The 23799-nt window shown below is 36.8% G+C and overlaps 1 protein-coding gene across 10 annotated transcripts in view; it reads left to right on the top strand.

Moving 5' to 3' along the window:
* The window catches only part of ERC1 (ELKS/RAB6-interacting/CAST family member 1), a 305039-nt gene that overhangs the window by 186753 nt on the left and 94487 nt on the right, over positions 1 to 23799 (top strand). For all 10 annotated transcript variants that reach the window (XM_074871663.1, XM_074871668.1, XM_074871665.1 and 7 more), the window contains one exon: positions 13723 to 13883. In XM_074871663.1, coding sequence (XP_074727764.1) covers positions 13723 to 13883 — 161 coding nt within the window. The remainder of the gene's footprint in view (positions 1 to 13722; positions 13884 to 23799) is intronic.

Below are 23799 nucleotides of genomic sequence, written 5' to 3' on the forward strand. Positions count from 1 at the left end.
TATAACAGAAACCCTGCCATACAGAAAGCAGATGAGGGAGTCTTACATAGATGTAAAGACTTGAAGAACTTTAAAGTTCTTTCTTTCTAACATATTCACCTGGTTTTGTTGGTGCATCTGCTGAATCCTGTACGTACTACTGTGGCCAATCCCACTAATTCAACCCTCTAGGTGGAAAGTCAGAAGGTGTATGGAGACTGCTTTTTAAGTACTCTCCATAAGGCTGAAGGTAGGATTTCTCAGATAAACTCTTCTATCGTAAAGTTCTTTGTATTAGAGATGGCTAAAACAAATACGGATCCAGGCACATTTTCTGAATTAACCAAAGCTGAGTTTGCTTTAAAAAAAGCTATTCGTCAGTTCCTCAGGGGAAAAAAAAAAAAAAAAAAAGAAGAAGAAAAAGTTTTTCCGTGCTCAAAAATACAGTGGTAGTTTTATTTCCCTAGAAAGAACTGCTGGAGGCCATCTTTGAAAAAAGGCCCTGTCTTGGTGCATCTTACCATCCCTTCTCCTGCAGTGGGAGGCAGGAGGTTATCTTCTGTATCGATTTAGTCATAATTTGCACCATTACCAGGACAGTGCTGGAAATGTGTCGCAGTCTTCATGAAGGAATAAGGCTCTTTTGGTGGAATAAAGTGAAACAGAAATTCAGGTTCTGTGATTCAGTGTCAGTCAATAATTAATGTCAGATCCTTGGCTCGAGGAGCACAATATTAGAATTACTTGCATTTTGAGCCTTCATTATTGGAAGGCATAGTTCACAAATGTGTGCTGACCCAAGATATTTATGCCCTACCTCTCTTTGCTCACTTTCATCCCCATACTTCAGTGCACATCCCTTCAGTTTTCCCACCCTGGGTCTTTCTGGGGCCATGTTTTGAAGTGGAGCAGTGACGTAATTCATGGTAAGAATTACCTTGGTTTTTGAAGAAATTTTTTCATGTGAACCAGTTCACTGATCTGCTTCATGGATCCCCATGCAGAACTTGAGGCACATCTGAGGAATCATTGAACTGTAGAGGCAGGACTGAGAAGTGGAGGCAGGAATTGCTTAGTAATATTACTAAAAATATTTTTACCAGAAACTGTTACTGTGGCCTTTACAACAGGCTACTGTTTCTACGAGTGAGATGGTGCACTGCCTAATTGCAACATATGTTTATCTTATTTCATTTCCTTCAAATTTGAAAAGCAGTAGGTTTTAGAAATTTAAATAGTATTTCTGCCGATAATAGTGCAGCTCTTTTATCTCATGAATATCAACTCCTGCTTAAATGCACTCTCCATATAGTATCAGATAACATCTAACTGCTTACCCTAAAATGTTAAGGGAAATAAACACTTGAAATACTGGCCATTACCTGTTCATTCCTTTCTTCCTTAAGTAGTTACTTAAACTGAAATTTCTGAGTTAGCTGTCTGATCTTGGCACCTTCCATCAACTTTTTTTGAAGTTATGGTTCTCAGTGGGAAATTTTAAATTAGGTTAAGTATGTAGACCTATAAATAGCTATATCTATGTTCATATACTGTATCTTTTTACAGGGCAGGTTACTCTGCTTTGCTTTTTGAAAAAAAATAGAAGAGTGAATATTGTAATAGTAATGTATTGTTTAAATGTATTTTCTTATGCTAATTCCTTTCTCCTGCTGTCTCTATAATTTATTTCAGCAGGATTTAATATTCTTTTGGGTAATATGACATGTAAAAATACGTTGATAACAAGACTCCTGAAATTATCTATCACATATGCCTACTTCAAAAATCATATCTGTTTATTAAGGAAAAATAGATATGAAATAGATTAATAACTCAACTAGAACTTCCTTCACAGTTCTCTCCTTTTTCACCATCTCCTGTTCACCAGGATTTTCCTATTGTAAGTACAAGGTCTGCAGAGGTTTAAATTTAAAGTAGAGCCTCCAGGAGCCTTTTCTCTCTTACCTGTAAGTTACTGTACAGAAGTTCTAGCCAAGTTTTGAATGATACCTCTCATTTGCACTTCCATCAGACCACCATTCTGGTCCTGTTTTAACTTTCTGATATATATTACTTAGACTACATTTTCTTGTAAGTATAGAAACTACATTTACAGCAGAATTATTATGTATTGGACCCCACCCTATCAAGTACCTTCTAAAAATTCAAAATCAATTAAAACACATACCCTTTTTGCTGAGCATTCTGTTACTGAAACAGATCTAAAATATTTTCTAGAATATGTTGAGTGTTGGAATTATTTCACAGCACAAATTCTGACACGAAGTTAATTCCTACAGGTCCCTGTAAATGGAAAATATAAAGTGGAATTTCTCATGAACCACTTACCTATAGGTGTTTTCTGAACACTGTAGAAATGACAGCATTCTGACTGCTCTATAACAGATGCTGGACAGTTTGCTTTTAATTAATGTTTTTGTCTCTTCTTCTGTATCTCCTAATGAGAAGTTTGATAAACCAAGTGATTGGAGATCAAGGCAGTAATCCAAGCTGTGGTTTGGGGGTGAAGGTGCTGGAGCATCATTGCTTCCCACTGATTTTTGTAAGCAGTTTACATTCTCTTTGACTAAACTTCTCTTGAATATTTTCTGCAAAGCTCCTTTCTCGAAAAGTCTGCCAAATTCATTTTGGTTTTTGAGTGTGTATATATATATATGTACATGTACAAAGTAATTTGTGTATATAATTTAAAGTAAAAAATCTGTGCTTAAAACTTATATTTCAATTTCTTTTACTGTTATAAATTTTTTAAGTCAGTTGTCAGCCTGAAATATAGTCTTGCCATTGTTTTTCAGGAGATACATTTTTTTTCATTCTTTTGTCTGATTCTTTTCCTTTGGATAGAGGAAGCATTTTGGCTAGGTAAAGTTGACTGTGCCCTGTGTCCTTGTCAATGAATACATTTGCAGACGTTTTTAGAAGCACTGCTTCTCCCTAAAGTTACTATTTCTCCCCAGGTATTTAAATGGATTATGTTATACACAGATTTGTATTGAGTCACACTCCTTAGATGGGAAGGGTGCTTTGATATATAATTCCTTCTGTATTCAGTAAAGGACCTTCTAAGAGGTGTAACAGTGGAATTTTTACTCTTTTCTGTCTTAGATGTGTTCAGCTGTGCCAGGTTGGGGGCTTGGGAGATTTTTTTTCTCCAATAGAGAAGAATAAATAGGGGGAAAAAAAGATGAATAAAAAGTGATGCCCAAAGACTTTGAGAGAGAGATCTTTTTCTAACATTATAGGGGAAAAAAATTCTAAATCTTTTAGAATCATAGAATCATTTAGGTTGGAAAAGACCTTTAAGATCAAGTCCAACCATTAACCTAGCACTGCCAAGTCATAAGCACCACATCTACACATCTTTTAAATACCTCCAGGGATGGTGACTTTGTTTAATTTGTTGCAATCATTTAAGGTTGCAAAGTGGGCAAAATTTGATGGCTTTTAGAAGAATTGGGACACTGAAAGGATAATTAACCTTTGTTCAAAATATACATTGAGCATTTCTCCATATAAGTCACCTTTTCATTGAATGAAATGAGAAATACTGATGGAAACTGTTATACAGAAATTAGGTGCAAATGCTGATTTAAAAACAATTTTGTCTGGATTTTTATCCCTTTTTATTGTTTAATAGATAAATACTGATTTCATCAGTAATTTTATTATAGTCAAGTATTCCAGACAAAGCTCTATCTTGGCATCTCTCTACCTGTTAAATTACTTTCTCAAGTACCTACCTCTAGACAGTATTTTATTTGTTGTGGCTCAAGAGAAAATCAAAGTCTTGCAGATTTGGTTACATTAATGTTTTGCTTGAAATTGTAAGGACCCAAGCAAATACTTGTGTTAATATTTGTTTAAAGCTTGTCCTGTGTTTTTTTTGTTTGGAATTTCTTTTCCATTTTCTGGTTGTGTTCTTCAACTGTGATCTTAGATGCAAGTGTGGTACAATAATATGTAGATTAGAGCATTAGAAAAGTTCATTAGACTTATACTTTAGATTCATAAATTTAAAAACATATACTCTTTTTCTGACATAATCTGTTTTTCAAAAAAATCTATGAAGTGCAAGAAAATAAATTGTATTCCTTTCCAGACCATTCTCCTATATAGAAAAACATAGAAGAGTGACAAACCAGGTTCATTAAATTGAAGATGTCTCTTCTATTTGAAATGTTTCCTACTCACATAAAAGCTTCCGGACTTTGCTGTAATGCTGTTTACTATCAGATTCCTTCAAACTGTCACTGAATTTCAGCCTGAGTTCAGCTGGCTCAATACAGTGGGATTACTTTTTAGTTATTGTGGTTAGGTTCTGCTATTTGCTTTCTGTTAACTACAATGCTAAAGATTTGTTTCCGCGAGTTATTAGAGGTGGAAACGTCCCTGAGCTTGCCAATGAGACTGTACTTCTTCAGTTAGCCACATGTTCAACCTTCATGTGGCAGCGCATGTGCTTTCATGTATTTATGTTCATGATCCTTAATGTCTTTTGGGAAAAGAGTGTTAAAGTTGTATGTGGAATTAACATACCATTTTTTCACTACTTGTAGTGAGTTAATACATCATCCAAGAGTTCTTCTTTTTGGAAAATCAATCTATGCTATATAAATCTACAATCTATGCTATGCTATGTAGCACAACATTAAATATTTACTTTGAATATTATTCAGTTATGTCTAAACTGTCTGCCATGGTGACATATCCTAGTTAACCTGAAACTGTCTAAAATGCAATAAAATGGAAATCAGCATGGTCTACAGAACACTTGTATAAACTGCTGAAATCCTTGGGCAATTAGTCTGAGCTGAAAGGCTTCCTTTGGCCCAACAGCTACTGCTACCTTAGCAGCAATCAGACTAGATGTACCCTAAGAAAGGTGAAGTTATTTTGAAGATGTCCATGTTTAGAGTTGTAACTGGAGTATCATGAATCAACCATAGTTCTAGAGAATTTTGTTTTGATGTAACAGATTGTGCTAAATGAGTATGTGCAAAACTGTGTAGAATGTGCTAAATGTGCTATATTTTAGTCTCTCTACCTCTGCAGAGATATTTAAAAGGTGAACAAAACCCAGATTTTTGCAAGATCCCTAGTGATTGCTGCTGTGTTCCCAAGGGGCTGGAGAGATTCATTGCTAGCCACAGAAGATAAACACAGGACAGTTTCCTGTAAAGTAAAACAGGACAGCTTCCTTTGGTATAGTTGCAAGGGTTAAAAAGCATAATGAGAATATTGCATTGGGTAATGGTTCCACTTGAGGGAAATGCAGAAATAAAATTGTAACTTGTTATAGTCTTCAGATACCAGAGACTGCAACAGGTTTCTGTCCTCAATAGAAATCAGAATTCAGTTTTTCATTTACCTTTTCCAGGCCTGACTCAAATATTTGTATGTGTTAAGCAGAGACAATTATTGCTTCCTTCTCAAGAGCTCTTGTCCCAGCAGTAGGCTGTTGATTATATAGCTTGTGGCCCTCATTTAGGAGATACAACTGTCAAAGCTGCCTCCAAACATCCTAACAGGACACAGGTGTGACTTAGTCCTGAAGTCTGGTGGCTAAGGAGTTTTCTCTTTTCCAAAAATCTGTGAATTTTGATTCCTCCTCCTTCATACAAGAGCTTAGTGCTCTCAGAGTATGAACAAAAAGCACTCTTGATTGATACTCAAGTAGCATACTCCTTGACAAAGACTCCTGTATTTCTATTTCTGTAGGATCTGCAGGAGTAACATGGTAATGTCAGATATGTGATCAGTCTAATATTAGTGCTCTTCATTGCCTGGAGCCATCAGTTGAGACAGTAAGGAGCAATACAGAGAGTTAACTCCTCTTCATTATCAGATGCTTTTTTTATAATGAAAGTTTTTGTTGAGAGACCAATCATGGAAACAAGAGACATCAGCTGTCTAAGTATCTCACTTTCTCAGTGATAAGAAAATTTACATTCAACTACAGTATCCTGCAGCTTTTCAGACCATAGTCTTTTGTTCTCTTTCTTTATCTTTCTCCTCTCCTTTTTCCCAATTAATAATGTAAGAATGGGACAGTAGCACCAGTTCTGTTAAGCCACCAAAACACTGTATCAGGGATGCTGAATGTACCAGACCCTAACAACCTAAAAAACAAAAGGCACAAAGGCTTAGGAAAGTCACATACTAATGTAAAGAAACACAAAGTTCATCTCTAAAATTACTGCTGTAAATTACAGATTATCAGAAGATCCTGCCTTTTCTCTGGAGAACTGATAATCCTCCAGCCATTTTCACAGCTGTGACACTAACTCCCCTCTCTGTTGTGAATAAAACAGTGCTCCTCTTCTTCGGGTGCAGTCTGCCACCGTCCTGTAATACTCTACAACAGTTGACCTTGGCAAAAGGGGTGCTCTAAATTTGGCATCCTGTTTGAGATGGAGGTAAATGTAATGTATAGGAACACGTTAATTGTTGACAAGTATTCTGTTGTGTGTATTTCCGGCAGTCTTTAGTTAGGATCTTCAACCAAGGAATTCCAACTAGTGAAGAAAAAAAGAGTTTTTCATTTGTCTGCATAGGATCTTATGGCAACGTTCATTAGCAGGGACCACACAGAACAAGTGAAGCAGTTATATAGGGTGATATATATAGTGCAGGGAAGAATGCTCTCTTTAGGTGAACATCTGTTCACCTTACTGTGTCTTTATAGAGCCTACAATTACGGAATAAAAATGAAGGCAGAAGATCTTAACCCCTTGTGTATCTGCTTCAGAAGGATTAGTGGTGGTCACATTGTCTTAGTAGAGAAGCCAGTACCCCTGAGGCATTCCTCTGTCCACCTACAGGCCTATGCATACTCAGGCACTGGTGGTGAATAAGAGGGGCTTGAATCGATGCCAGAGCTCCAGCCGGTGTGGTGGGGCAGAGCCATTCTGCTTTATACCCTTCTGCTATCAGTGTGGCAGAGCTTTCAGCTGTTCTCCTAGTTGAGGGCTGTCCTTACCATACAAGCCAGAAATGAGATTTTAATTTTATTGAGGGGGGAGAGATTTTTCTTACTACTGCTTGCTTATTTCTCTCATTTTCCTCTGATATTTTTAGCTCTCAAAAAGCTGTGTCTAACAGCTTTCTCAATCTCTATAAGAATTTGAAAGTTGTTCCCCTAATTCAGAATAGCCAAGAATTTAGTTAAGTGTCTTGGATATAGTCTTTAAGAGTACCTAACGCCACCCTACTGCTTTAATGAAAATGGGGCTATGATGAAACCATAATTCATTTCCCTCTTATTTTGTGTAAAGGTTTATTAGCTTGTGATTTAAGCAAACCATCTGGTCCTGCTGGCAATCCAAGTTATGTCAGACTCAATGCTTTCCCCCTGTAATATGTTACTTGAGGCAGTTAAATTACATACTTAAGTCCCAAGTCTGGCCTGTGCTTTTTCCATGTCTTAACATCTGTTCTGGGAAATTTTTCTGGGACCCAAACAAGTTTACATGGAGCCAGAACTCTTGTCTTTGTCTTTCTTTTCATGTCTATTTCTTTTCCCTCTCTCTGTCCTGCAGTCTAATCAGTTCAACTAAGTAAAAGATAATGCAGAAATTTGCAGTCCCTTTATCATTTCAGTAATGTACACAGTGAAATGAAAAATAATTTAAAAACTCAAGAGCTGTAGAAAAGTAGGAGACTGTCCTCTGAGAGAGTAAGTGACACTTTGAGAAATGTTAATTATTTTTTTCAGTCCTTGTAGTGTTCTTATTACTGACTTGTAATTGCAAGACTCTTTGTTTTGCTGGCCTAATTCATTTTGGGCAAAATTTCTAGTACAGTTTGTCTTGTAATACTAATTTCTTGTTTATACAAGAAAGATCTATGTTTAGAAAGCCAATCATTTTAAATATACAAGTTAACCTGCTGAGGTGGTTTTGAAAATAAGATCTCTAATGATTGATTTATACTGTGATCGTGGAAAATTACTTGTTTGTGTTGGTATATCTGTATTCTCTAAAATTTCATCATTTTATGTTCCACGTGGAACTTTTGAGACACAGTAATGAATATAAACATCTATCCCATAACCCACTGTGTCTTTATGTATATTGAAAGAAATGTAATGCCTTTCCTTCAATCAGAAACATAAAAATGTGTCCTGTTTTCAGGCATGTAATTAAACATTAAACTATAGGTTTCCCATGTATCGCTGCAACTAAAGTGCTGTATCTCCAGTTTAGGAGTAGGGTTCTTAGTATAATAGTCAAGTCCCTTTGTCATGCCCTTTGATACTTAATTATGGACTGATATGCAAGTCTTTTGTGCTTGATGAAAAGAAAAAAAAAAAGAATGAGGCAGGAAAAATAACAAGACTAACAGATACCTCAGACCATCTGGATGGTTGAAACTTTAGCTGAATCGGTGAAAAAACCTCACAAAGTTCAACAAAACCAAGTGCAAGGCCCTGCACCTGGTTCAACGCAATACCTGATATCAGACTGTGGGATGAATAGATTGAGAGCAGTCCTGTGGAGAAGGACTTGGGGATACTTGTGGATGAAAAATCAGATGTGAACTGGCAATGTGTGCTTGCAGCCCAGAAAGCCAACCACACCCTGAGCTGCATAAAAAGAAGTGTGTGCAGCAGGTTGAGGGAGGTGATTCTCCATCTCTACTCCACTCTGGTGAGACCCCACCTAGGCTCCTGCATCTAGCTCTGGGGTCCCCGCACAAGAAGGACATGGACCTGTTCGAGCAGGTCCAGAAGAGGGACACAAAAGTGATCAGAGGGCTGGAGCACCCCTTCTATGAGGAAAGGCTGAGAATTTGAGTTGTTAAGTCTGGAGAAGAGAAGTGTCTGGAGAGGCTTTATTGTGACCTTTCAATATATAAAGGGGACTTATAAGAAAGACAGAGAAAGACTTTACCAAGGCCTGTAGTAACAGGACAAGGGGCAAAAGTTTTAAACTGACAGAGAGGTAAGTTTAGACTGGACATAAGGAAGAAATTCTTTACAGTGAGCATGCTGAGACACTGGAACAGCTTGCCCAGAGTGGATGCCTCATCACTGCAAGTGTTCAAAGTCAGGCTGGATGGGGCTTTGAGCAACCTGATGAAGTGAAAGACATCCCTGCCCATGCAGGAGGGTTGGGCTAGGTGATATTGAAAGGTCCCTTCCAACCCAAACCATTCTATTAAAAAAACATGTAACAGAGAGAAACGCAGTTTCTTCTGCAAAGATCATTAATCTACAGGTGGGGAAAAGCCTTATCTAACATTAACATAAAACATTTTTTATACAGTGTACTGCTGATTTGCTATCCTTAATAAATATTATTTAAGCCAGTCATATACATGTGAACTATGGATGCATTCATATCCTGTCACTTGAGACTGGACAGTTTTCCTTTGCAGTGTCTGTGGAGCGCATTCTTTAGCCTTTTCCTTGTTATTTATATGCACATAGCATATAAATGTGGATTGCATAGGTCACCATTTCAGAATAGATCGTCTGCCCCTGCAAGTGTTTTTTCATAGCATTTTGCTTTTTTGCCATATTGATGACTTTGTCCATTGCCTATTTATATTTGCACAGTACCACTGTAGTGAATTACATCATGTTACCAGCATTCATGATGTATTTGTTGCTTGGATGGTGACCCAAAATTGCTCTGCTTCTCTGACAATGTGTAAGCAGAAAATGAAGCTCCAGAAGTCTTCCTGAGAGGGCTGTGGAGGCCTTTTTCAGTTTTCTGTGCAGTAGAAAAATTCTCTTCAGGTAATCCTTCATCACTGAGGAAGAAGTTCATAATGGGAAGAAAAAGGTAGCTGCATTGTAATTTAAACACACTGAAGTGTTTGGGGATCCGGAGACTGTTTTAGTTAGCCTGTCTGTCTGGATTGACCTTAGGCATCAGAGCCTTTGGTCTTTGATTTTAAGAGGCAACCAATACCAACCACATCAGTTGATGTAGCCTTCTTCCTGGCCTGAAATATCTACTGTGTCTCAGAAATTTTCAGTAGTGCATTAGTTCTTTTCACATAAAGGTGGGAATTTGAGCTTGCCTATCCCAATCATCAGCAATCTTTCCAGGAGCTAGTATGGAGGTTGGTAGGATCCCCAGCTTCATTAATGTTTTGCATATCCAGTCCCTTTCCCAGTTTTACTGTCTTTTTACTGACTTTCGGGGAACTTGACCAAGCTCTTTGGAAGTCCCTGGCTTCACATTACCCAATGGCCAGAAGAGCTTACTGGAAACACCACATACTTGGAGATAATGTAGTAACTGTATGTCTGTGCAAGAGCCTGTTTTCTGATTTACAGTTGCATCAGAGGAGCCTGAAATCAGAGTTTGTAAGAGCAGGGGGGTTAGGATGGTAGATAGGCTCCTGAAAAGGGCTTCATTTTTTTTAGTATTACATTATTTCTTCTATTTCTTTACAGGCTGCCATTGACATAGTAGATAAACTTCTCCTGTTGTATTGCCTTTTCTCTCCACCTAGCTTTCATGCTTTCTAAGGAGATGTAATACTATGTAAAAATTTGTCCTATGTTGACATTTCCCTTTGCTGCTGCTGTGAATCCCATACTGATCTAATTGACGTAGTTTGCCCTCTTTCACATCGTTTGTTCAGTCTCTCAGGAAATCTCTCCTCTAATGGAAACTTCATTCAGCTTCATGTTCTTCCTTAAAGATAAGCTGTCACCTGGTCAGGTCACTTAAGGCCTAAAAACAATGAAAAAGTAGTCTCCATTTAAGCTCTCTGCAGATCCATCCTGCTTAGAATAAATGAAGACCTTTCAGGCCTGTCTACAGAGAATTGAATCATGGTTAAATCACAGATAATCAAAGATATACTCTGCTTTATATACTATCGTTTGAGCAGAGAGAAAAGAGGAGCAAGAGTGCACTCTTTTACACCTTCTGAAATGGAAACTTTCTAGTTATAACTGACAGGGCACAAGCTTACCTGCAGTTAAATTGAAAATGTCAACAGCACGTCTCTGAAAGCGTCTCAGTGTGCCAAGAACTATGGGGTTTTTTCTGTATTATATAATTAGCTGCTCTCAGGGGGAAAAAAAACCCAAGGGTAGATTTCAAGGTTTTTGTATAGGCTAAATTAGATCTGCTTTGCAAGCAGTTTGCTTCCAGTGAATATTCCTGTATCATTTCTCACAGGACAGGTCTGCACTAAGATTCATAAGCTGCCAAATAAAATGTTTTGTTTTGTAGAAGTTTAATTGAAATGGTCCCATGGAATATCTATAACTTGATTAATCTGAACAGTGAAGTCTTTATTGTGAACAGTCATCACTATTTTGTTGAATTTTGTCTTTAGTAAATCACGTGACAAATGGTACTTGCTGGAGAGGATGGAAGGTAATGACAGTTCCGTAAACTAAGTTGTTGGCACAGTCTAAAAGCCACTTCCATTCCAGCCATTCCTAATACATGATTAGCTCAATTTTCTGTAAACCTGCAAAAATACAGAATATAACCTTAGAAATAAAAGAATTAGCAAACAGAGCAACAAGAAAAAGATTAAGTACCTGCAATAACCACTACTACAAAGTACTCCTGCAGAGTTAGATCTTGCCACCTAGCACTAGGAGCCTTGGCCTAGATATCACTCTAGCCTCGTTGTGTCTTCTTAACAGCATGGATTTGTTATGCTACATCAAGCAAATCAGTCCTTCAGTGTTAACATCACAAACCTTGATGACTGGGAGTGGAATGAAGGATGTCAGAAATCTTTCAAACATGATTATGGAAAAGATGTTTCTTCAAAGATTGTTTTATCTTAGCAACTGACAGATTGACGCAAGCCATTCTGATTGTTGCAGTTGGCTGGGGGCTTGTTTATTTGAGGTTGTTTTCTGTTATAAGCAGAGGGTTTTGTAGTTGGCATGCCTCTTTTCTTCTCGGTTTAAAGGAAAATGTTTATGTAGGTAATTCTGATCCACCCAAAGGAAGTAGAAGCATTGATATACTAGAAGCTGATGCACTAGTACACCTTCACTTCCCCAGCATGTTGCTATTTTTCTCTTTCTAGGCATCAGTTTCCATCCTAGTTGTATTTTTGCTATTCATTGTTTATGCAGTTTTTCTTTGCATTCTTTTCTGATATAGTTCTCTGTTTCATTTTATGGAGTTTTCTCTTTGTTTTAAAAATTGACAGAGTTTCTGATCTTGTTTTGCACACTAGACACTAGTAAGAGAGGAAAAGTTTGGTCATTATATGCATACTAGCCAGTTTGAACTATGTGTCACTGAAATTCTCCTTCCATCTATTGATTACTGGATGAATTTTTGGCTGTACATTTTGAATAGTTTTTGATAATTTCATGTTTCAAATTTTTCTTAATTTGCTGGGCGTAAGAAGAATGCCTGTTGTCAGCTGCATTTGAGTGGAAGTAGATAGGCTTTCTGCAGTAAACACTGCACAATGTCTATGCTAGATTTTTAATTAATCTGCCAATTCTGAGTTGCAACGTTTCTTGCTCTATCACTGATTCAGGATGAAAACCAGTCTTGTTATCTGTGTTTGTCCTGAGTCATTAGCTCTGCCTTTAGGAGTACAGGATTTATTAAAGCAAGGGGTGATATGTTCCATACCTTCTATCCTCCAGCACCTATATCGCGAGTGATGTGCCCAACTCTCTTTGTAAAAGCATGTAAGTAGAAATTGAGCTTAATGTAATTTCAGTAATTCTGATTGGATGGAGCACAAGTGGATTGTTACGCAGGGGTATAAATGCAATGCAGTGCTGTATTGTCATACTAAGTTTATACAAATATTTGATTATGTGCAACAGTAGCATCTGAGGTTCTCCCATTTGAAGCACGTTATAAAATTGTTTCTGAGCACTTGATAGTGATAGAGGAAATCTATGTGGAAGAAGTCAGTGAAAGTAATGTGTGCCATTGAGCATTATTATAAAATTATTAAAGGAATATCCAGAAGTTTTTGTATGTTACATGTAGCTACACTTGAGCATTTATTGCAGTTTTGAATGTTATTAGTGTTAAATTTTAACTGAGACAGAACCTGCTCCAAGTGCAAAATTAAATCTGACTATGTCCATCTGTGTAATATCTGTGTTAGAATTTATGATCATAATTCTGAACCTTTCCCATTTGCCAAAGATATGAGTATTGTTCTGCTGTACTTGTCTGCCACCAGCAACTCTTTGAATGTCTTTTATGTTGCTAAATCACAAAACATGCCTAGAAGCATTGTTCAACAATGTTGAACAATACAATAAGTATCAAAAGATACTTATATCTTCATGGGAATGCAGTCTCTCCCTGTTTCAGAAACATTACCTTCATTCTTAAAGTGCATGTGTAGTTTCTCTTTAGGCATCATTTATGGAGAAAGTTTTTTATCCTTTTGGCATATTATCAATGTAGTCCATTTAATACCTAGCATTTCTGTGGGTTAATTTTAATATATACAGGCCATCCTTTTATCTTTGTGGTACATTTTCTAAAAAAAGAAATACTGAAGAGCTGAAGATTTGTATTGTAATGGTAATGTTCCAGTGACCAGACTATGTTAATTCACAGACTGTAGCGTTGCTTCAGTCAAGTGTAGACATACTGTCCACAGCACTAGATGATGCTTCCGGTCTACAGAAGTGTTACACAGTATACATGCACCTTCATGCTCCAATTTAGTTGTGACATTTAGTAAGTTCAGTTGATCACATTACACTATTTTTTTCTCCTCCTGTCTTCCCCAAAAATGTTTTAGGTAGAAGAGCTGATGATGGCCATGGAGAAGGTTAAGCAGGAGCTGGAGTCAATGAAAGCAAAATTGTCCTCTACACAACAGTCTTTGGCTGAGAAGGAAACCCATTTGACCAACCTACGAGCTGAAAGAAGAAAACATTTGGAAGAAGTCCTGGAAATGAAGTAAGTGTTTCTTTTCATTATTTGTAGGCATGTTTTATTGATATCTCTGAATTCTCGTCTGATGTCTGGTGTTCTAAAGACAACCATTACATGAATATGTCTCTGTAGATAGCAGCTATGTATGTAATCAGTCAAGCCTTCAGAAGTGACTTCTAACCAGGAGTTACCTGTATGACTTCCACACTTTCGTTAGAGCTCAAAACCCTTTATTCCTTCTGATTGTTTGCAGCAGACTACTGTTACTTGCACAATAGCATCTTCAAAGATCCTGAACAGTTATTGGGACTCAATTATTTTGTGTGTCTTATGAATGTGCTGTTTTGTTTTGAGTAGCCTATGACCTGCTTTAAGACAGAAGTCAGTGTAACAAAATTATAAAATAGAAAGAGGGAAAAGATAAACATAATGTCAGGTGCTTGTAATGCTAAAATCAAACTGCAGATGTCTGGTCTGCTGAAGTATTTTTCACACTCATGCAGATGATTCATTAGCACTGGAACAGAGTTTGAAGTTCTCTGTATCAGTCATACTTCTCTCATCATCTTTACACATGGAAGCCTGAGTAAAACCAAGCTTTGAGGAGGTGGGGAGAAGTGAGGAATTAGACTTCTAAGGCTTAAATACTTCCTAATTTCTGACCATGCATTATAGATAAATAGTTATCCTTAGTTTAGGGAGACATGACTCTATTTAGTGCAATGATGGATAGTGCTGCCAGCAGTTCATTAGAAACACTTTCAGTTGTTTAGCCAGCCCTGAAGAGAAGGAACATTTTTATTGGCAGGACCAGCAGTGGTTCCTCCACTGTGGTTTTGTGAACCATTATTTATTTATTTAACTTTTCTACGCTAGTCTCTTTCCTTTTTTTTTTTAAATGAAAGGATAGAAAACCAGCTGTTACAAAATGGAAAGAGAGGTGGCTTAGATCTTGAAACTCTAACTTAGGAGTGCTGTATAAAGTGGGCCAAGCCTCCCCGCCTTCGTATTCAACTACAACAGTCTGATCTAGACCTGGCATAAGGACGTTGGAAGACTGCAGTACTTAAAAGCCACACTTTATTTTTAATAAAAAATTTTATTGAGCTATAAATTTGACTGGCTTGAGAGTTGGTGTATTGGGGGATGGGAAGAATAGCTCTTAAGGTGATGTGGGAATCCAAAGCAACTGGAGATATATCCCATATCCAATCACTTGGCAGTACTTCTGCCAAACTGCTCTGCCAAACCTTCTCATTAAAATATACATGTAGTGTACAGTATATCTTGAAACGTATTTGGAATTGTGTAGCTCTAAAGCCTTTAATATAACTACTCACTTCTTCTAAATGATTACCTCTCTTAGCTGAGTAAGTTATTGTTGGAAAGTTGTTGTACTGAAATGTAGTATCAGGAACTGCATAAACTGGTAGATCCATTGTGCCTCAGAAGGAAGAAGAACACTGGAGAGAATGGTAATGCTGTCAGCACATGGAGAGAAAGATGGAAAAAACATTACGTTTGTATAGTTAACTAGCAGAGCATGTTTTAGTCATAGCTGGTCTGTCTTAAAGTTCTATAAAGCTGCCAAAGGCTTCCAAACTTCAAAAACTCACCCTCACCATGAGGCTTTGTTGCAAACAAATCTCTCCTGAGGACTCCCAGTCAATTAAATATATATATATACAGAAACGCCAGTATGTTCTTTGTTGCCCTACTTTCCCAGCCTGTGCCTTTTATGAAAAGCACTCTTGTCATCTGTTTTCTAGTTTTGCAAAAAGTTTTTAATGTTGTTAAAATGTTTCCTACTATTTCAACTCAGAAATAACAGTAATTGAATGAGTGGTCAATTTTGTGAAGCAGTTAGCTGGTTTTGGTATTCTTAACAGAAAACAATAGCTGTTGTACAGATACTGTTCAAAGATACAGTAAACCAATATTGTTTCCCAGGTTTTAGGGTATGCTTCACTGGGAAAAGTTTGAGGTGCTTAAAAGCAGCACTGATTAAATTTGAAATTTGATAGAGGTGGAAGTTTAACAGCCTGGGCCCTGCAGTCAGCTAATGGGGCAGGGGAGCATACAAGAAAAATAGCTTAGGAAATGCTGCTTTAGGAGATTCTAGATATGGACTGAAAGAAAGTGTTAAAGCAACAAGAGGACTCCAGAAAGTTACCTCTGGGTTTTAATAGGAAGTTGTTAGATATTACGTTAGTGAAAATATATATTTAAAATACTGTTTCTTAGAGTAGAACTTGTGTTTACTACTGACTCTGTAACCCTGAGAAGATCATTTCACACTCCTGAGGGAATACTGTGGCACTAGAATAGTTCAAGTGTGAATTATTCCAAGGAAGAAATTTCACTCCTTAAAGAAATACTATGTATTTTGAAGCCGTCTTCCTTTAAGTCTAATATTTTCATTTTCTTTAAAAAAAAAACTTTGTTGTAAATAATTATGAGAGAGGTAGATAATAGTCTCTCTATTTATATCACCAAACCTGATCTACTGTAAAAAAATACTAGTGAACTGCTAGGATTTTTGTTTTGTTATGTTTTCTTTAAGAAGTTCTAATGTTTCCATCATTCACAGCAAATCTTTTAAATTAGGCAGGAATAAAGTGCTGTCTACAGAGAAATCTCTGTTCTTTGTCCCATAAAAACCTGCTTAGACTGAGCTGAGTTATAAACTGTTGAAAATCACCAGTTTTCCTTTCCTTTTTTTTTCTCCTGGTGTTGTCAGCAAATTTTGGCAGTGTGTGAAAATAACCGAGCACAAACAGTCTAATCTGGGGCCGAGCTCATGCAATTGCCAAAACTGTAGCAGCGGACACTGCGCTTACAGGGAAGGGGAACAGACACTGTGTCTGCATGTAGAGACTTTTTTTTTTTTTTTGATGAGGCAGGCCTTTTGTTATGGTCAGAAGGACCAGAAGGTTCTTCCTAGTCATCTGCTTAGGGGTTGAAAAGTCCCAGTTGGAGCATTTCTCAATCTGTTCCTTCAGATCTGGAAAACTGTCCAACAGCCCTTGCCTGAATTATGCCTTCTCTTGCTAATTGCAATTGTTGCTAGCCCTATAATTCAAGGGATGCAGAGTTACATAATGTAGTTGGCACTTCAGAGTTGAATCCTTCATCCTGCTGGCACACAACAGAAAGATTATTACTTGTCTGAGAATGATTTACTATCCTCTTTTTTCTTTAAAAATTATCAAGGTTGTTACAGATGAATGAATTGTTATAATAGAAGATAATTTATGTTTCAAAATCAAGCTGTCAAAAAACGTCTTTTGATTTCTTATGTGACTTTACATGAGTGGTCTTTTGAATATTTATCACAGTAGTCTCTAATTACATGAATACATCCCACAGATAGTGTTTCGTTTGATACAGAGTGTTGGCGGTGATCAAAGATGAACCAGGCCCGTGTAGCTTAATGAAGCTGTGTATTATATTCCTTCCTTATTTCATCTCAGAGTTGGAAGGCCTGCTGAGGGCTACTATTAAAAATAAGATGCCAACCTACACAGTGCTGTGCAGGAACACTATTCATCCTTATCTCTGCTACAGTTTTCCTGCATTATATGCAAGTCACTTAAAAATATTTGGCAGATGGTTGATAAGTCCACATGTTCATTTTCTGGCTATCTGATGAGAAAAATACAAACATACACACATGAACACTCACAACTGAAAATTAAGTCAGTGGGAGCTGATGTTGTTTATCTTCTGAAAAGTTCATCCTCTCAACAATGAAGCAGTATTCTCTAGAGGTATGAGTATGAGGTTGAAACTGAAAGTAGTCCTAAAGAAACTGATTAATTGGCACTTAGTTTATTTGCCAGAAAAGTAATTTCAGTTGACCCAAAATGAGGTGTGAAGTAATTTCAAACACAGCAAACAGTTTAACCAAATATTTCAGGTTATGTGCACCCATGGTGAACAGAACCAGAACCAAATAAAAAAAGTATCATCAGAAATTGCCTTCTTGGAAATTAAAGACTTTTTAATATTAATTGTCATTAAAGAAATTATAGTTTATGCCTGTGGTTTAACAACACATCTCCAGAGGAGAAGTGATTCCTAGTTGCAGAAGTACGTGTATGTCTACATGTGTAAACAGTTGTCTTTGTAGTTTGAAGTCACTTCGCATTTGGTGTTGGTGCTACAAGGCAGTAATATGTTAACCTTGCATCTGCAAGGTATGGCTTTCTAGGCCCAGTGCAAACTCTTCATCATATTGAAATGGACTATAAGGTCTATGGGCCACCTGGTATATCAGGCCATCATGTGATTGCAGCAATGGTACCAAAGCATCTCCTATAATTACTTTGTGTGAAATTAAATAAGCTAAAATCCCACAGGGGGCACTCCGTGTCCATAGGATTTACTGTGTGGGGCAAAGCTGAACAAGTGCATCTGTATAAGTCCCTCTTTTTCTTCTATAAGCTTAGATTTTTTTCTTTAAAATGTCTTTCAGGGCACACAGTGAAAATGAACGCAACAATATCCTGTTACCATTGTTTTGTCCTTTTTAATTTTCAAGCATAAATTAGATAAGTATATATGTTTATTTTAATTAGATATGGTCACTTAGATTTTGACAAATAAATTATAAAAAGTTCAGTTGGTGTAGTCTGCAATGTGAAAAATTCTCCATTTCTAATTACTGAACAATATATACATTACATTTAAATAATTAGAAATAAACTGACCTTGGAAGTGCTGTTAATCTCCAAGTGAACCACACAGAATCCAACAGGAAAGCTGAAATACAGTGTGTAGATAAACTGTGTGTCTTTTAAGGCTAAAGTTTATTGAAAAGCCAGAATATATATGTTTTTTAACTCCACAGTTCTCACTGTAATGCAACATTAGACTTTTCATAAATGCAATTGTAGATCTTAGTTACCTTCAAATTTGGTGGCTTCTGCTATTAGTTTTTAATTCAGGTGAAAGCTTGAGAGAAAACATAATTTCTTTTGCACTTTTTTTCTCTTGGCGATTAAGGAATGAAGTCTGTTACCCTTTCTGTCCTCCTGCAATGCCAATCTGCCTTTGAGCACTCTGAGACACCCCGTGTTGTGGCAGCATTAGAGGCAGCCTGCCGCTTTGTTTTCAACTGATACCAGATGTCCTGAATCATGGAAATAAGCAGAAAAGCTTAAGCCATTTATGGACAGTACAAAAGTGGTTGATCTAAGGATTCATGTAGGTAGGAGAGCTATTAAACTCAAATCTCAAAGTTTCACAGAAAGATAAACTGCAAAGCAAAGAATTGAACCTTTAGCAAAGCCTACGTAAATAAGGTGTCCCATATGAGCACACAGAGAATTAGATTGTTGCGGTTTACTGTTTCTGGGAAGTTATGTTTATCTTTCATAACTGATTCGTTTTTAATCTTCACCTGCCTTGAAAAACTTTTTTATTCTGTGGCTTTTTCAGACACTAAAATCTCGGCACTATGTCACAGTCCTGTTCTGTCTTGTGATAAAACCTCTATATCTCTTTTTATCTTGAATACTATGGTCCCCGAGAACAGTCTTGGAGAGAGAAAGTACTATACTATCTTAATGAGCCATGACAGGCCTGGAAGCAAGACCAACTGCTGAAAAGTACACCAAGTGGTGTTAAAGGGGTTTGTTCCACTTGGTAATTTCTAAGACTATTAATGTTGTAGGGAGGAGTTTGGAAAAGGAGATCCAGTCATTCACTTCCTGAGAATTTAACTGCACTGTGCTCTTGTTTCCATGCCTTTCCATGGGACATATTTTTTGTCTTCTGGATATGTTTTCTGGGGACTGGGTTTAGTGTGAGTGATCCCTTCAGTTCTTGGAACGTAGTTTTCTAGATGGTGAAAGAAAATTAGACCTCTTTCAAGTGAGAATGTGAAAAACATAGCATATAGCCTTAGTGTTAAGAATGCACAGGTTTTGTTATGTTTTTCTTTTCTATTAATAGATTACAGCATTCTTACAGAGATTGTCATGAAAGATCTCATCAGTTGAGATCTTGGCATACATATACAGAGTACTGAAATGTAGAGTTTTTTTAGGCTTACACAATCCTAGCACTAGTGGATGAATACCCTTCTTGTCTTTTCTCAGTTTGCTAGTTCATTATTGCAAACACGCTTAGAGAGCAGGTGTCTTGGAAGTCATAAGTGCCCCATGTTCTTTACTGCCTAAAGGGCATTGCTTTGAGAAGAGTTTGGTTTTGCCATAACCTGCATGCAGATCATCTTATCTAAAAGAATAACAAGAATTATGCATTTTTTTCTAGAAATTATTACTCAGTTAACCCAATGTTTAGCTGGTAAAGGAGTGGAGAGAGTGATGGTTTTATTTTGACTAACAGATTGCTTGTAAGATAGCTAGAAAGGCACCAATATACCAGCTTCAGCTTGGCTAATTCTGTATGCCTTTTCCACTACACACACACTGTTCTACTATATTCTAACATATGCTTTGCGTAATTAAATACATTCAGAAGTTCTGTCAGAAGTAAAGGTTTATCTGTTCAAGAGAACCTGTGTAATTTCCCCATGGGTGTATGAATCCTCCACTCCGCTTATTTTTAGAACAACACGGACAAAAAGAGATTTCCAGGTCTTCAGCATGCCTTTTTTTAGTGTTTCAATACACTTCTATACACAACAATCATAAATAGGACTGTGATTTTTTTTTTTAAATATGCAGGAGTGTTTTGGCTCAAGATTGGTAGCAGTAGTACATTTCCTATGCTAGCTGTTTCAGCTGCATCAGTGGCTCGTGTCGCCATCCTTAATCCAGCTGTAAGATTCTGGGGCTTCCAGGGGTGTTGCTGAGCTAAACCAAATCAGGCACTTTTTACTTGCTGTTAAAGTCAAAAGAACCGTGAGTTCCTTGGGGTGCTTTTTCCTCTTTTATAAACGTGCACTGTAAATAGTGATGCATATAAATCAACTCTGTAAGCACTACATATTTCATTAAATACAGTCAAGTTGTGGGTTAATAGAAGTTCCAAGTGAAAATATTATGGTATCTCATTGCATATATTGTAGATTTAATGTAGTGTGAACAATAGTAGCTTTGAGCCGTTGTCAATCCCATCCGGACATCGTCAACATAGTTCAAAATACGAGGAGGGAAATCCTAAAGGTTGGATGTGCTCATATAGCCACTGTGCCTATGTGAGTCATTCTGTTATTGTTTTTAAAATAACAGTGTAGCTTTGCAGGGTGTACGTAAGGCACAGTCTAACTTCAGACTATTTTCTGGAGTTGAATAGAAATTCCTTTTTTGAAAGTCAGGTCAGTTTGCTTTAATTACAGAAATAACCTCTGAAGCAAGTAATTGCTTCCCTACAATCCTGGAGGACAGGAAGTGAGAGTTGTATAAGAAAAATTGGAGAAATCGGTCAAGTTGTTGACAGTCCCTATGATCTTTGTCTTTTACTGTATGGAAATATTCAATATATCTTTTTGTTTTCCTCCCTTCCCAAACAATACTTTTGAGTTCTTTTAAGCAAAATAAAAAACACCATCTACAAGTCTATGGAATTTTTGAGAAAACTCCATAGTGAGGGGATTTGGGAGTTGTTGGTTTGCCTGGTGGTATCTTGTATGCAGTTCAAGTGACTGCATGTAACAGGAGTTAAAAAACAAAAATTGACCAGAACTGTTCATTTAGAAATCCTAAAAGATTACACTAAGCACTGTAAAAGTGTCTTTCTTTAAGATATAATGCTGTCATTGATATTGAGTCACTTCAGTCCAATATCCAGTGTTATAGTTTATGCAGATTACAGGATAGAGAGAACTATATTTTCCTGGTACTAGGAGCTAGTACATATAGGATTGTAGGGAAGACTGAAAATTATTTGATACAATGTCATATTTGGTGTTTCCTAAAGCCCCTTTTATAGCCCTTTCTCAAGCACTAACTAGATACAGCTATAGTTTTCTGTAAACCTGTGGTTCTTCTCAGCCTGCTAGCATTTTACAGCTTTAAAATTAATGTCAGGAAAACATTGGAAACTAAAGGATCACACTAGTTTATTCCTACTATGTAATCTAGGAATGAAACTTTGAATATGAGGTTAAACTAAATGATGTAACTGGTATTTGCTGTACAATCTAAGAATCAACTAGTTTGATCCTTTAGTTTAGTTTCATGATAAAGCCACCAATAGTGTTGTGAAAAGATGACTACTGCAGGTAGCTTTGAGCAGCCAAGAATTTCATTAGCTTACCTTCAGTTACCAGAAGGTTATTGAAGTAAATGATCAAAAATATTATTTGTAAATGCTTAGAAAATAGTAAAGTGTTAAGTAACAGAGAACCTAATTTTGTTGAGACTAAATCATGACAAATCAACCAGATGTCCCCATATGCCAAGACATCGTTTTGGTAATACAGTAGATATGATATGCTTTGATCTCAGGAGGATTTCTGTCATTGTCTCACAGAACTGTCTCATCAACAAAGTAGGGATTATATTTCTGATTAAACTACTATAAAGTGAATAAGCACTGGAAAAGAATAATTAGTAGTTAATTGTCAAAACGGAAACCTGTGTTACATGGTTTCCTTAGAGGTCTCTCCCAAGTCTACTGCTGTTCAAAGTGTCCATTAATGAAGTGGCTGTTCAGGCATTTTGGAGGACAAGATGAGAATTCAAAATGATCTTGATAAAGTGAAGAGGGGTTCTGGGGAGGCTGTAGAATACTGTTCCCTGGAGGTTTTTACAGATAAATTACACCAACATATCACAAATAGCTTAAATATAGTTGAATGTGCTTTGGGGGTAGTTAGATGAAATTGAGGATAGAAAGTGTGTTATCTTGCAGGTTTTGTGACTCTTCAACACAGGTTATATACTCCTCTTAATGAATGTCTGTAGGAACCAAAAACGTATCTTGTAAAAATATATATATTATAAGCTTGCGCTTGTTCTACATGCTATGTGGGCTCAGTTCTTTCTGTTAATACTGACTTTGGCTTGCAGATTCAATTTCTAAAGAGAAATTTTGCTGTTATACGTAATCCATTTGACTATTCTTCATGCAAAGGAAACCTTTTTTTTTTATTTGAAAGAAGTAAACATCATTCAATTTGTTGGGTCAAGGTAGCTGCAAAATTCTTGTTGCCTTTCAAGCCCTCAGTAGGCGGGAAATCTGAAAGGGTTAGGTCTGGTTAGGTTAAAGAATACCAAGGATATCTTCTGATATTTGGAGAAAGCCTTTATAACCTTAGCTAGCCACATTTTCTACAAAATTAATAATGCAACTATTAGTAATTTGCAGTTTAGTTCTTTTCATTGAAGGATCTTACATGTCAAAGTCTTCCTTTTTATAAAAATGGAGAAATATTATCATTGTTCCTCAGAGAAGTAAACTGAAAACAAAAACATGAAGTAACTCGTTTACAAAACTTCGGTGATGTCAGGAACTAAAATCTGAAGATACTAGTTTTGTAGGTTTTTAAATATCTTAATGTTTGAGACGGAAACGTTTAATAGGAAATGTTGTGCATGTAAGATACATTTCATTTACATACATTCACATACAATTAATTTATTTCTCTCTTCTAGCGTGTTCTCATACAGATCCTTTCTACATCTGCATCCTATACCTAAAACTGAGTATGCTTATCTTACCACTTTAGCGCTGTAATTGGAGAGAAGCAATCTGCTCTCTTTTGCTAGGCTGATCTTTGGACTTGTCTTGCTTGCTAGATTCCCATTGTTAGTGAGGACTTTGGTTTGGAGCTTGAAAAACTAGATTAATTTAGCCAGGAGATGTTAATTTAAAACAAAAACAAATACATTTTTGCCTTGCCTTGAAAAATATGAAGCTGGCTTAGGACTACGATTTCATAGGTTTTGTGACAAATGAGGCATGAAACAAATTGGCAAACCCACAATGTCCAAAGTACAGTGGTACAGTGTGCTCTCTAATTCCC

Source organism: Strix uralensis, chromosome 5 (assembly GCF_047716275.1).
Source record: "Strix uralensis isolate ZFMK-TIS-50842 chromosome 5, bStrUra1, whole genome shotgun sequence".
NCBI lineage: Eukaryota > Metazoa > Chordata > Aves > Strigiformes > Strigidae > Strix > Strix uralensis.